Source organism: Suricata suricatta, chromosome 2 (genome assembly GCF_006229205.1).
Source record: "Suricata suricatta isolate VVHF042 chromosome 2, meerkat_22Aug2017_6uvM2_HiC, whole genome shotgun sequence".
In the NCBI taxonomy this organism is placed as follows: Eukaryota; Metazoa; Chordata; class Mammalia; order Carnivora; family Herpestidae; genus Suricata; species Suricata suricatta.
Window position 1 is genome coordinate 35,702,982 of NC_043701.1, and position 12,906 is coordinate 35,715,887.

The following is a 12,906-nucleotide window of genomic DNA, read 5'->3' on the forward strand; positions in this document are numbered from 1 at the left end:
TTTTTTCAATGGAAACATTTTCTCATTTATTTCACTATTAGTTACTAAGTGTCTATTATGTGCCTGGCACTATTCTAGGTACCAGGGACATAAAGATAATCAACATAGAAACTTGGCCATCAGGAGGGTATGCAGTAACAAAATTATTGAGAGAGTAAGTTAAAGATCAAACATATGTATATATATATGTGTATATATATATATATATATAACCAAGTTAAATGGTTATGTTGGTATGCATCAATCTTGAGCTTTTTTACTTTTTACTAAAACATCATTTTGAACTTAGTCTGCAAGTAGGATCAAAGATTCAGTCCATCTCTTCACGAAATGTTGGTGTATGTATGATCTTCTGCAGTAATGAGACTCATCATGAAACCCCAGCAAGAATCTCACCTATCCAATGCCAGATGGCAGAAAAACAAACCGTTTATAGAGCGGATTACAAGTAGGCTATAGCAAAAGTGCTGTCTCCACATGATTCCTAAGCTTTCAACCAAGTGCCAAGGATTTATGTGCCTAATTCCCATTAGAATTTATAAGAATTAATAGAGCATGAATAGGAAAAAAGATCTTTAACTGAAAAGTGAAGTCTTGAAGACCCTCAAGATAAAAGTTCAAATTTTTCACATATTTTTGACAAGAGTCTTTTGAAGTTAAATTTTAGAATTGTTCAGATTGTAAGTGGGGGACAGATTAAGCATGTGCTGACTCCGTTTAACAGAGGTTGAATGTTGGAAAGGTGCAGTGGAAAACACTCCCTGGGCTGGGAGTCTATAGGCCAATTAGGTTTTAGTCTTTTGCTCAAGAACTTATAAACTTTCTGGGTGCAGAAAGGCCAAAGTGCATGAATGTGTTTTCTGTAATGCTAAGCTGAAAATACTACAGAGCCTGTATCCGGGACATACCTGAATGAGTAAATATCTAATCGATAGAGAATTTTTAAGTTCATGTGATAGAATTGTTTTTAATTAACTGACTAGATTTACTATGAAAGAAATGCAAGAAACCCATGATTCCCTTGGAGGAAACCTGCTTAAAAAAAAAAAAAAAAAAACAACCTTGGAGCTTAAAAAGAGCTGTGGTTGTCAAGGGATTTAATATGAGCTGGACAAAATGACAGCAGTCCTGCACCTGCACACCACAAACCTATAGTGACTGGAAGAGACACTACATTAGCTAATACCACCAGAAATTGCTACATTAAGAATTCTCACAGGAAAACAAATTATTTCTCTGGAGGCTTACCACTGGTCTCTATCCTCCAGCTTACTTAAGACAACTTCTTGCCCAAACAAGTAGCAACTACTTCTGAAAATGTTAGAATCATACCTGGATTCTACAGTTTTAATTGGGATTAGGTGATATGAAATCCATAGTCGAAAAATAGTTCAAGTATTGGACTTCTTGGCATAGAACCACTTCCACATCTACCTCTTAAGCCTGTTCACCAGCCCAACTCTATGCAGCACAGTAACATTCCAAGAGATGATGGGTAACAGAAAGAGGTACAGATTATAGAGTTTGTAGATGTAAGGCATTTTGTATTTTGAATCTTAATAAACAAGGCTCACATTTGTCATAATTCATGCATACAACAGTATTCCTTATATTCCATGGAAATGATTAATGATCCCTTAACAATACCCATGCCAGAAAACAACTGCTATAAATCACATACCAACTGCCAATACAAAACGCCATTATTCTAGATCAGGTAAGGAGAAAGGCAATCCTGACCAGGTTCTTCTACACAGTGAAATTGTGTACATGCAGCCCCAGTCATCACTGCCTTCTGAGAATGAGCTACCATCCTGTTTCATGTTGTTGGAAGCATTGTCCTATGCTCTCCTTGTTCCACAGATTACAAACTCTATCATCAGCTCTGGCCTTTGTTCAAGCTAAGAGGACTTACAGAGTGACTTGGCTGGTAGCTTTTTTATTGTATTCAATTAGTAAGATGGAAGAGCACTATTTGATATAAGAACTTCTTATATTCAGCTCTCATTTATGCCTGGTAAAGAAGGAAAAGAAATATCTTCTAAAAAGAAGACAAAAAAAAAAAAAAAACCCACAATGACTATAATTCTGATTTTCACCTAAGAGTAACATCTTCCTTGTGAAGTCTTTTTCCAAATAGCTAAATGGCCAGTTTCTATTTCAACGCTTTTCCTGTTTGTCCTATAGATAATTGTGAATAATCCACAGACAAAACTAGAGCAGAGGGTATTCATCTTTTAAGATTTTCTTTTTTTATTATTGTGCTTTTTACTTCTGTATTGATAAATCAGTTTCCATTTTGTTTTCAGAATATTCCACCCTTTGGGCTATTAAAGAATGAGTTACCAGAATTTTATCCTAAGCCAGATAAAAGCTGCAAATATTTTGTCATATACCTGAGCACCAGGTTAGGGGCTCAAAGCATAAAATATCCGCCATTGGCTTACAGTCTACATGGGAATCATTAAGTTACTAGAAACTGGTTTGAAATTACTGAATAGTAAGCCAAATAAGGAATCATGTAAATGCTAATGCATTAAAGCTAAGAAACAAATAAAATTCCCCCAAATCCAGAGTAAATTCTTGGCCAAGAAAACTTCCTGCCCATAATATAAATAATTATCCCAACCTCATTAAATTAAGAAAAAAATAGAGTTGACTTGGAGCCTGTGTCATTGTTTCTTACTTCATTTTCTTTTATATCTTCCTCATAGTGCCCAACACAGCACTTTTTATATGGTAGGTTCATAATCACACATTCAAACAGAAATGCATGGAGTGACCTCTCTGTGTCCAGTTCTGTGTGGGCACCAGGGAAGAACAGGGCAAAATATGATCAAGTCTGTGTTCTCATAGGGTTCATATTCCAGGTGAGACTAAGAGTTTGCTAAATGATTGAAATAATGTTGCCCCAGGATTTATTCTTAAATTCTTTTTCATGTAAAATCAGACAGATAATACCACACTTTTATTCTTACCAAATATTAACCAAGTTAAATTAATAACCATATTTATGAGATACAGGAATTTTATTTTGTCTTTGTTTTTGAGAGGTATTACTCTATAATGAGAAAATTATAAAGTTTAAAGAATTAGGAGAATGAAAGTAGAAGGGCTAACCAGAAAATCAGAATGCAGAACTGGACAGTTAATATGGGAAACTCTTAAATTAGAGTCTAAGTTAACATTCTTTACTTTCAGCCATGTTTTAATTATGCCCATTTGTCAAAAAGCTAAACACCACAAAAGCTTAAATAACCATAATATGCTCATATTATCATATAACTGGTGCTCATAATAATGGTCTTAATGCACTGTAAGACTGAAGTAACCTCTGAGTAATCAAAGAAAAAATACCCTATATGTTCCGAGTTTTAAAAATTATATTACATTTTTATTCCGAGAAAATTTACAATCCACATAAAATATGTATGCCTCTCCATTAACCTGAATATTAAATTAAACTTTCCATTCCTTAATCATTTTACCAACACTTAATTTGTCTTCCCACCTCTTTCCAATACATATACACACACACAATCACACACACACTCATACACACAAACACACACACAGACATACCACCCACTCTCAAGCCACACCCACACGAGTCACTTTGCTTTTTTTTTTATGTTAAGACTGACTTTATTTAAAAAAGAAAAAAAGGGAAAGGGAAATGAGATTATTTCAAATATTTTAATAGACCAAGGCTTTTGATAAAAGCTCTAAAGTCTTACCAGACATTAGTAGGGAAACTTGCATTTGCTGTATTCATTCACAGGATCATATGTATATCATGTATAATAGAAGAAGAGTTTTAAAGACTTCTAGAAGAAGAAGGCATGCTACACTTACTTAAATAACTATCACTTGGTTCTTAAAACATCCAGGGAATTCATTAAAACCTTTATCATCAAGACACTGCTGTCATTAATAGCAAAATATTTCTTAGCCTGACTTTATAAATCTTTAAGCCTGCACCCCTCGCTTGTTAATCCCTCAAGTCTATGACACTGGTGTTCCCCCTTCTTTTCAGTTTTTCTATTTCTGGTTCTCCCATGCACCTTCCTATTTCTTAAACCCAGACATTCCCTTCATTTTTCAGTTTTCCGAGAGGGAGGGAATTGGCATGTTTTTTGTTTGATTGTTTGTTTGTTTTTAATCTATTTATCTCAATCTTCCTCTCAACAATGTCTCCCTTGGCAGTGTCACCCAACACTTACCCTAGCTCTACCATCATCTCTGGATACTTTCTGAATTTGGGCTCTTCACTTCCAACCGCATATATGACAACAATACTTGAATGTCCCACCAGCATTTCACATTCAATATGTCTAAAATAAACTCAGAATCTTTCCTACCAAACCAACCCTCTCTTTTTTAACTTATGCTCCCCCAGTTGACAGTGTCTCCTGCCTCCCAGCTCCCCAAGCTCCAAACTTTAGATTACTTTGCAATTTCCTTTGCTTCCCTTTACTTAATCACTTGATTTAAAATATCTATATAGCTCCTACTTGCGGGTAACAATCAGATCCTCCCCTTGGTTTCTGTTCATCCCACACCCTCTGCTTGTACCATTAGGCTTTCCCTACATTGATGCAACTACCTGCACACTAGTTTTATCTTTTGATTTTTCATTTCTTGCAAGATCTAGCACTATGATTCCTACAGAGTAGAACCTCAATGAATATTTGTTACATGAATTCAATAAAGAAATGCATTTTCAGAAAGAAGGGAATGGTCAACATAAAGGTCAGAGAAGGTAAATCACTACATTTTTTAAAGCCCGGATCTTAAATTGAAGAGAAGGTCTTAGAGATGCTAGCCTAGGATTAACAATGAATTATATTAACACTTTGAAACCTGTTTTGTGACACAGTAGAAAGAAAAGTCTAACCAATACACTTCTTTAGCATTTTGGAAAGGAACATGCCAGATTTTTAATCTTTTTAAAACTCACTAAAATTCTGATGAAATCTCGCTGAGGTGTTCACCAGTACAGTGACTCCTAACTACCACAGCGGGATTTTTAAAATCTGGTGGCAGTTTTGGGGTCTAGAGGCATTCTTCCACGACGGTGCTCCTCACGTAGGTGGAGCACAGAGCCCTTGAAACTCTCAGGCATTTAAATGCCACGATGAAAAAGATCACTTTTGCGCCACAGTCTAGGAGGTGAAACCCATTATCAAAAGTAAATGCATAATTTCCCTTTCTGTTGGTCACATCTTCCAGGTTAGTGAATTTTTAAAATAAGTTCTTAGAAAATATTTTTATGCAAGTCTCTGATGGGAGCGTTTCTTATCAAAATAACTTCCAGAACATTTATAAAAAGCCTCTTTTTCATGCATAGTTTTAGATTTTGGTACGAAATGAGAGTACCAGAGATACATGTTTTTAAAGTTTTAAAGAAAAGCCACTTAAAGTGGGAAAGGCAGCACTTTAAATGAATGATTAGAAAATCTTTTCTTAGAACATTTTATCCTAGCCTAGCTTTCTCTGCATTTGCCAAGGATTGTTTAGTCCCTGACACACATTTTTACACAAACAATGTGTAGAACAAAAATACCATATTTGCCCATCATGAGATGTGCATCACTTGGCAAAAATCTGATGTGTCTGTCTAATTTTGAGAAGAAGATAATTGGTGCTTTAAATAAAATTGGGTGTATTTATTATAAGAACCAAATTAAGCAAATTATTTTGGTCTTCCTAATGCACTGATCAATAGAGTTAATGTAATATGCCAAGAACTTGAAGACCTTTAGACTCCTTCAAATCCAGGTGTATCTTCAAATCCAGGTGTATAGTATTTCACTGTTTGTTCTGTCCCTTTATACTCCTAAACTTACAATACTTTTTTCTAGGTTTGGTGATGTTAGATATCAAAAAGAAATTAGCTATATCAAATGAGGTTATAATCTGGCCCATTTGAAGCAACAGCTTTACATTTGAGAATTTACAGATGATATGAAATTTTTGTCAGCTATTAAATGCATTTTTAAAAAATTCCTATTGATTGAAGATGCAGACTTCAATGTTTTCTCCAGTGGAGCTAATGAACTGAATGGAAAATATCTCATTAATTTCTTGAGCCCCCTTGTGAGGCAAGAAAATGACATTCTCATCTAACAGCTGGAAAAACTGAAGAACTAGTGGATGTAACTGCACTCAATTGCAAAGGAAAATAATAGTTCTAATACAATACTCTGAGATGTAGATATGAAAGAATATTTCATACACACATATTCCCTCTCTTATTTTTAAGGAATCAATACCCGCATCTTAAAGTGTGAGGAGAGTTAAACCCTTGGATCTTGGCCCTGTACCTTTTGGCAGAGTAAATTATTGCCTCATGGCCTGGCAGCGCAGTTGCCCTTTTAATTAACTTTTAAATAGCTTTTCCCTAATCCATAACCTAAGATCCGGCCAATAATGAATTTTCAGTAAACTTTTTAAAAATCTCTTATTCTATAGATATTTTAAATGTAAAATTTCAGGAAATAAGAACTCTTTGTAAGGTACATTGAGAGTAATTGGGAGGTAAAACAGAACAAATTTGAATTGATTTGTAGTTTCACAAATATGAATTTGACATTTCACTTAAAATTTGCAAACATCATATAGTTTTGTGTTCTTCTGACTTTACTTGTTTTGCAAAAAAGTGGAATGTTTCACTTGAACAGAAATGCCCTCAAGTTACTTCCAGGATTGCTGTAGGATTGATTTTTCTAGGTTAAGGAAATGCAGAAGTTAGGTGTTTTATATGCACTCTTTTTTGTTTTTTTAATAAATTATTATCTTTTTTTCTTAAATGGGTTTAGGACATCCCCAAACAAATCAGGAAAATGTAACATCATTTCAGTACTACCAACATAGGGCTTTGTGTAAAGACTGTGACACCATGACAGTGAAGTATTCATTTTTAAGCTTTAAACAGAGAAAGCTTTACCTCAGTGTGTCCAATAGAAATTCAATATGTAAATTAACCCATATTATCTGTATGCTGATTGGCTTGAGTTCCCCCGAATGTCACAATCTCACCACCCAGCAATGAGGTATTTTACTGCTGTCTGGAGATCAAATTATTACTGTAGAGAAGGTCTTTATTTTTTCTGTTTCATTAACAGATTATTATAAAGCAATAAGCAAGTGAGAAGAGAAGCAGACGTTTTACATTGGGAATTGATGAAAGCATATCTGTTCATTTTTTTGAAGGTGGGGAGTTGTTTAAAATCTTATAACACCCCCACCAACAAAACTCTTCGGAAATGGTAAAATAAGGAAATGCATGATTCCAGAGACATCCCTAAGCACTCAGTTATCAGGCTATGTGGTGCCTTGTGATATCATCGGACCTTTTGGATGGGTGTAAGTTTTATGAATTTGTTATATTCCTAGTATTTTTCTTCTGTAAAAGCAAAGGGGGAGGGAAAGGAAACTCACACACACAACTGCTTTGACATTACCAATGTATTGGTCAGCAGTACTTGGAGGAAGGAAAAAGAAAGGCTGTTGCTTGGTGGAGTGAATGCAAGGAATAGTCACTTAAATTTTGTAAACCTGATTCTATCATCGTATTCATTAAGGTAAAATGCATGTAAATCATTTTGCAATTGTCCTCTGAACTTAGCTTCTCTTAACTTAACACATTATTTGCAAGCATTTGAGAATAGAGGATGACTAACAAAGACAGGGCTGCCCCTAACCTGCTTTCTTCCCTCCTTCCCCATTGACAAGATTTTTCTTGACTGCGCTTTTAAAAATATATATATTTAATTTTTCTTTCTTTCTTTTTTTCTCCCAGCTAACCTGCAAATGCAAAAGGTCAGCTGAGGAAATCATTAAAGAGGAATTCTAAAAGAAGCTTCCAAAGCGTTGGACCACCCTAAAAGAGAAAGGAAGGAAATGTTCGGGGAAAGCTAGGGTTCCCGGAAACTGAAGAGGGGGCGAGCGCCCCCGACACCGTGGCTTCTCCGGGCGCTGCCTTAAGGGACCAGGGTGGGCCTGAGGTCCTGCACAAGCCTTTCCAAGCCCCCACTTCAAATGTGGGGAGGGAAAAGTTCAGAAGCAGCCACAAGGGGACAAAAGCCTCATTTTACCAGTTCAACAGGACAGGACATCCAATAAACAGAGCGAGCTCTGGAAACGGGTCGAGGCTCCCGTTGGTTCCACAGAGACTGAAGCAGCCCCTGCCGCCGCCCTCGCCGCCGCCGCCGCCGCCGCCGCCGCCGCCGCGGCCCCTGCGTTACTGGGGGAGACGGTGCCGCTGCGACAGGGGAGGACGCGGCTGGAGCTCAAGGAGGCTCCAGCGCGCAGGCGCCGCCGAGCCCTGCCTGGATGCTCAGTCAAGGCACTAAGGCAAAAAAAAAATCAGCAATTTATAGAAAGAAGAAGCTATAGTCTGTCGGGATATCCAACACCAACAGGTAGGAGGATATACTCTCGGTTAAGTTTGGGGGGAGGGGGACGCACAGTGTTGATGAAACTGCAGGTTCACAGGCACTGAGCCCTCCCTGAGGTTTTTTGTTTTTTGTTTTTTTGACAATAAACTGCATAATGGGAGTACATTCAGACAATGCATCTTCAGTAGGGCTTATTGAGAGCTCCATTTCTGGAAAGCGTTGCAAGACTGAGGAATATCAGACTGCGAATCACCGGGAACAGTTCCCTTGCAGCACAGAAGCAATCTCTCTCCCCATCTTCGCGTATGTAATGCATGTCTCTCTCCCCCTCCCCCTCCTCCACCCCACATTATAAATCCAGGGGTGGCGGATTTCAGGTTTCGTAATGTTGCATGATGTGATCGGTATTTACCCGGGGATGTACCGGTGGGGAAATTAAAATCATCGAACGCAGTTTTGCCTGGGCTTCCATCAGCATATTCCGGGCTAGGGAGAAGTGGCAAAGGAAACATGCTTCGTGGGAATAACAGAGGAAGCCGATTTTCCTGGTGTGGCTCTTAGGCACCTAGGAGACAATGTGCATTTTGTCTGAAAATGCAGCCACTTGCGATTTGCAACAAAGATTATCAGTGTAATTAGGAAAGGCTTCTTAATTGCCTAAGAAATACAGGTTCATGTTAAATTCATTTAAATCCAGGCAGCCAAGGTTTACAAATGGAAGTGCATTATTCCTCTGGGTGTGTTTCCCTGGCCAATATTTACATTAACCATTTTTAATAATCATGTGGGTTTAAGAGAGAAAAGATTTACCAGAAATGGGGGGGTAGGGTGGGGAGGAAAAGACAAAAGATTAAGTCACATCAAATCCTGGATAAGTTGCTATTAATTTTGAAGTCTAATGTTGAAATTATGCTTTAAGATGAATCAACAAATACTCTTCTTACAATTTGCTGCATGAATAGTGGCACTTGAGTTAAAAGACATATTTTGCAAGGGCTCTTTGGATCCATATCAGCAGAAAAGCCTGTAAAACACTGACAGATACTAACAGAACTGAAATAAATGTAGGTATTCTCATCTCTGTCTCCTAGCAGCAATCTTGTAGATTCCATTGTAACATTAGTGATTAATTCCTGGACTGGCATATTTTATGATTGTGGAATATTTTATTCCTTCAGTCCTAAAGGTACCCAATCAAATTTATGTTCTCCAAAATGGGGACATTTTAAAATTCATCTAGTTCAGAAAACTAAACAAGCCAATTCTCTGAAATCTCAAGCAAAAATACTAAAGCAAATAATATTATTCAAAATTAAAACTTTATTTGCTTCCCTACAAATGAGCAGCTTTATGTTAGCACTGCCTGAAATCATTACTTGTTAACTTAAGAACTGATAGCTCATTTTTTTTCCAGATATTCTGATGGCAAATCAAATGGAAGAAAAGAGGAAGCATGACTGCAGATCGCATCAGTTCTCTTTGTGGATTACATTTTCAGTAAAATGTATGGATCTATCTTTTCCTTGTTCATATATCTAGATCATGAAACTTGACTGAGGCTGTATCTTTATCCTCCATCCATCTATGGCGAACTATAGCCATGCAGCCGACAACATTTTGCAAAATCTCTCTCCTCTAACAGCCTTTCTGAAACTGACTTCCTTGGGTTTCATAATAGGAGTCAGCGTGGTGGGCAACCTTCTGATCTCCATTTTGCTAGTGAAAGATAAGACCTTGCATAGAGCACCTTACTACTTCCTGTTGGATCTTTGCTGTTCAGATATCCTCAGATCTGCAATTTGTTTCCCATTTGTATTCAACTCTGTCAAAAATGGCTCTACCTGGACTTATGGAACTCTGACTTGCAAAGTGATTGCCTTTCTGGGGGTTTTGTCCTGTTTCCACACTGCTTTCATGCTCTTCTGCATCAGCGTCACCAGATACTTAGCTATCGCCCATCACCGCTTCTATACAAAGAGGCTGACCTTTTGGACGTGTCTGGCTGTGATCTGCATGGTGTGGACTCTGTCTGTGGCCATGGCATTCCCCCCAGTTTTAGATGTGGGCACTTACTCATTCATTAGGGAGGAAGATCAATGTACCTTCCAACACCGCTCCTTCAGGGCTAATGATTCCTTAGGATTTATGCTGCTCCTTGCTCTCATCCTCCTAGCCACACAGCTTGTCTACCTCAAGCTGATATTTTTTGTCCACGACCGAAGGAAAATGAAGCCAGTCCAGTTTGTAGCAGCAGTCAGCCAGAACTGGACTTTTCATGGCCCTGGAGCCAGTGGCCAGGCAGCTGCCAATTGGCTAGCAGGATTTGGAAGGGGTCCCACACCACCCACCCTGCTGGGCATCAGGCAAAATGCAAACACCACAGGCAGAAGAAGGCTCTTGGTCTTAGATGAGTTCAAAATGGAGAAAAGAATCAGCAGAATGTTCTATATAATGACTTTTCTCTTCCTAACCTTGTGGGGCCCGTACCTGGTGGCCTGTTATTGGAGAGTTTTTGCAAGAGGGCCTGTAGTACCAGGGGGATTTCTAACAGCCGCTGTCTGGATGAGTTTTGCCCAAGCAGGAATCAATCCTTTTGTCTGCATTTTCTCCAACAGGGAGCTGAGGCGCTGTTTCAGCACAACCCTTCTTTACTGCAGAAAATCCAGGTTACCAAGGGAACCTTACTGTGTTATATGAAGGAGCATCTGGAAATCTTTAGCCTTGTGAAACACTAACCTTCTCTGCTAAGCAATTGTGGCCTGTAGCCATATCTTGAGAAGAAAATCAAGAAGGGGATCAGCGATGATAAGGATTTGGGCAACATTCTGCAGTCTTTGCAATAGTTCACCTATAATCCTATTTTAAATCTCAGAGTGATCCTGCTGATTGCCGGCGAAGGTTTGTAATTAAGAAAGGACTGAACCACTGCCCTAAGTTTCTTTATGTGGTTGAAAACTAGATAATGAAAGTAGCAGGTGCTAAGTATCAGTGCTAAATGCTGTGTATATCACTACTTATGAAAAAAAAACATCAAAAAAACAATTAGCATTGGACATCTTAATAAATTAAGTTGACATGAGGTAAATGTGTTGATAAAAACTAATTTTAGAAGTTTGAAGACTTTAAAACATTTCATACTATTATTGTTTTGCAAAGACTAAAATATTTGGGGACTTTAAGTACTGTATTCCACTAAAGACGTGCCATGAATTATTGGATTATCACACTTTTAAAAATTCGCCTTGTAAGTTTCGGGGAGCATTCCAAAGCAGTATATTGGTTCCAATTAGAGTTTACTTCTTTTTTTTGTATTAATACATTACTATTTCTAAATACCACTTTCCTTACCTACTAGTGAAATTGCTAGCATTGAATTGTATTATGTGGTTTTGGTTGATTTGGTATAAAGTTTTTCCAATTCATTTATATTTTACAAATGCTAGATACTGGTCTGGGAGGCAACATTAAATGGTACCAGCTGGTCACAATTGAGCAGTTCTAATAATGCAGAATAAACACATGTTGCCTTAAAGGGTTATCTAGTATCTTTCATCTTATTTAGCATTGGAGCAAATAGTCAAGGGAAATCAAATTAGTAACTGGTCATGGTCATGCATCTGGAAGTGCATGGACGATCATTTAATACTCTTTTTCCTTTTCCTCACATGGTCTGAAAATTAAGGTGCACATCACTGGGATAACGAGATTTTCTTCTGAGGTGTGCTACCCATTCTAGTGTGTTCTAGGAAGCAGGCAGTTGATGTATGTTTATATTTTAAGTCAGCTGTCAAGGGGAGACCACAGCCTTAGTATGACATCCTGCACAATTTGTGAAGCATTTATTCTACTGAAGGCACAGTCTTGTTTATACTTTCTGCACATTCAGTGTATTGGTCGTTTAAATTATTTCAGTTTTAACTTGTGAAAGCTTATAATATGATTTCTGGTATTTTAGAAATACATTAGAGTCTGTGAGTCTCATTCTTTAAGATACAGATGTGTGAATTTCAATATAAAGTTGCATTTGCCAAAATTTACCCGTGTAGCCTGTTACTTTCCTTGGAATAAATTTTACATTTTTGGCAATTAATTTCTTTTGACCCAGGAGGCAAGCACAAACTAGGAAAGCTAGCTTTATTATGGTTTTGCTTTTTGCTTTTTGTAGCTATATTTTGGAACTGGAAGTGCATGAATGATAGGGAGCATAAAGCTGATAAACTGACAAATAATATTATCTACAAAAGCATTATTTGATAGTTTGTCATAATTACCCCTCTATTCTTATAAAGCAGTAATATTTAGAGATATATACCTGCTTAGTTGATTGGTTCAGAGTTTTAATACAAAAATATCACATTTTAATTTGGAGCATAGTAAAAATTTGGGGTTCTAAATATATAACATCTAAAAAGAATAGCTTACAATAACATTATGACAAACCAAAAAACATTGTTTTTGTTTTCCATTGTTTTCATTTGTTTGTTTGTTTTTGTTTTTGCTTTTT

General features: G+C 37.3%; 1 protein-coding gene across 3 annotated transcripts; it reads left to right on the top strand.

The window, feature by feature from the left end:
* The first annotated feature begins 8,347 nt into the window (after positions 1-8,347).
* Positions 8,348-12,439, top strand: GPR85 (G protein-coupled receptor 85). Of its 3 annotated transcripts, none has more exons than XM_029955844.1 (3): positions 8,371-8,426; positions 8,588-8,705; positions 9,817-12,439. In XM_029955844.1, exon 3 carries the CDS (start codon positions 9,987-9,989, stop codon positions 11,097-11,099), a length of 1,113 nt encoding a protein of 370 aa, XP_029811704.1. In that variant the 5' UTR covers positions 8,371-8,426; positions 8,588-8,705; positions 9,817-9,986; the 3' UTR covers positions 11,100-12,439. The 3 variants fall into 3 exon arrangements, with proteins under 3 accessions (XP_029811712.1, XP_029811704.1, XP_029811707.1); XM_029955847.1 differs by having other exon boundaries at positions 8,591-8,705; XM_029955852.1 differs by lacking the exon at positions 8,588-8,705 and having other exon boundaries at positions 8,348-8,426.
* Positions 12,440-12,906: the final 467 nt, after the last annotated feature.

What these genes read in the sequence shown, in the direction of transcription:
- GPR85 (XM_029955852.1), top strand. Translation starts at nt 9,987, where the DNA reads ATGGCGAACTATAGCCATGCAGCCGACAACATTTTGCAAAATCTCTCT.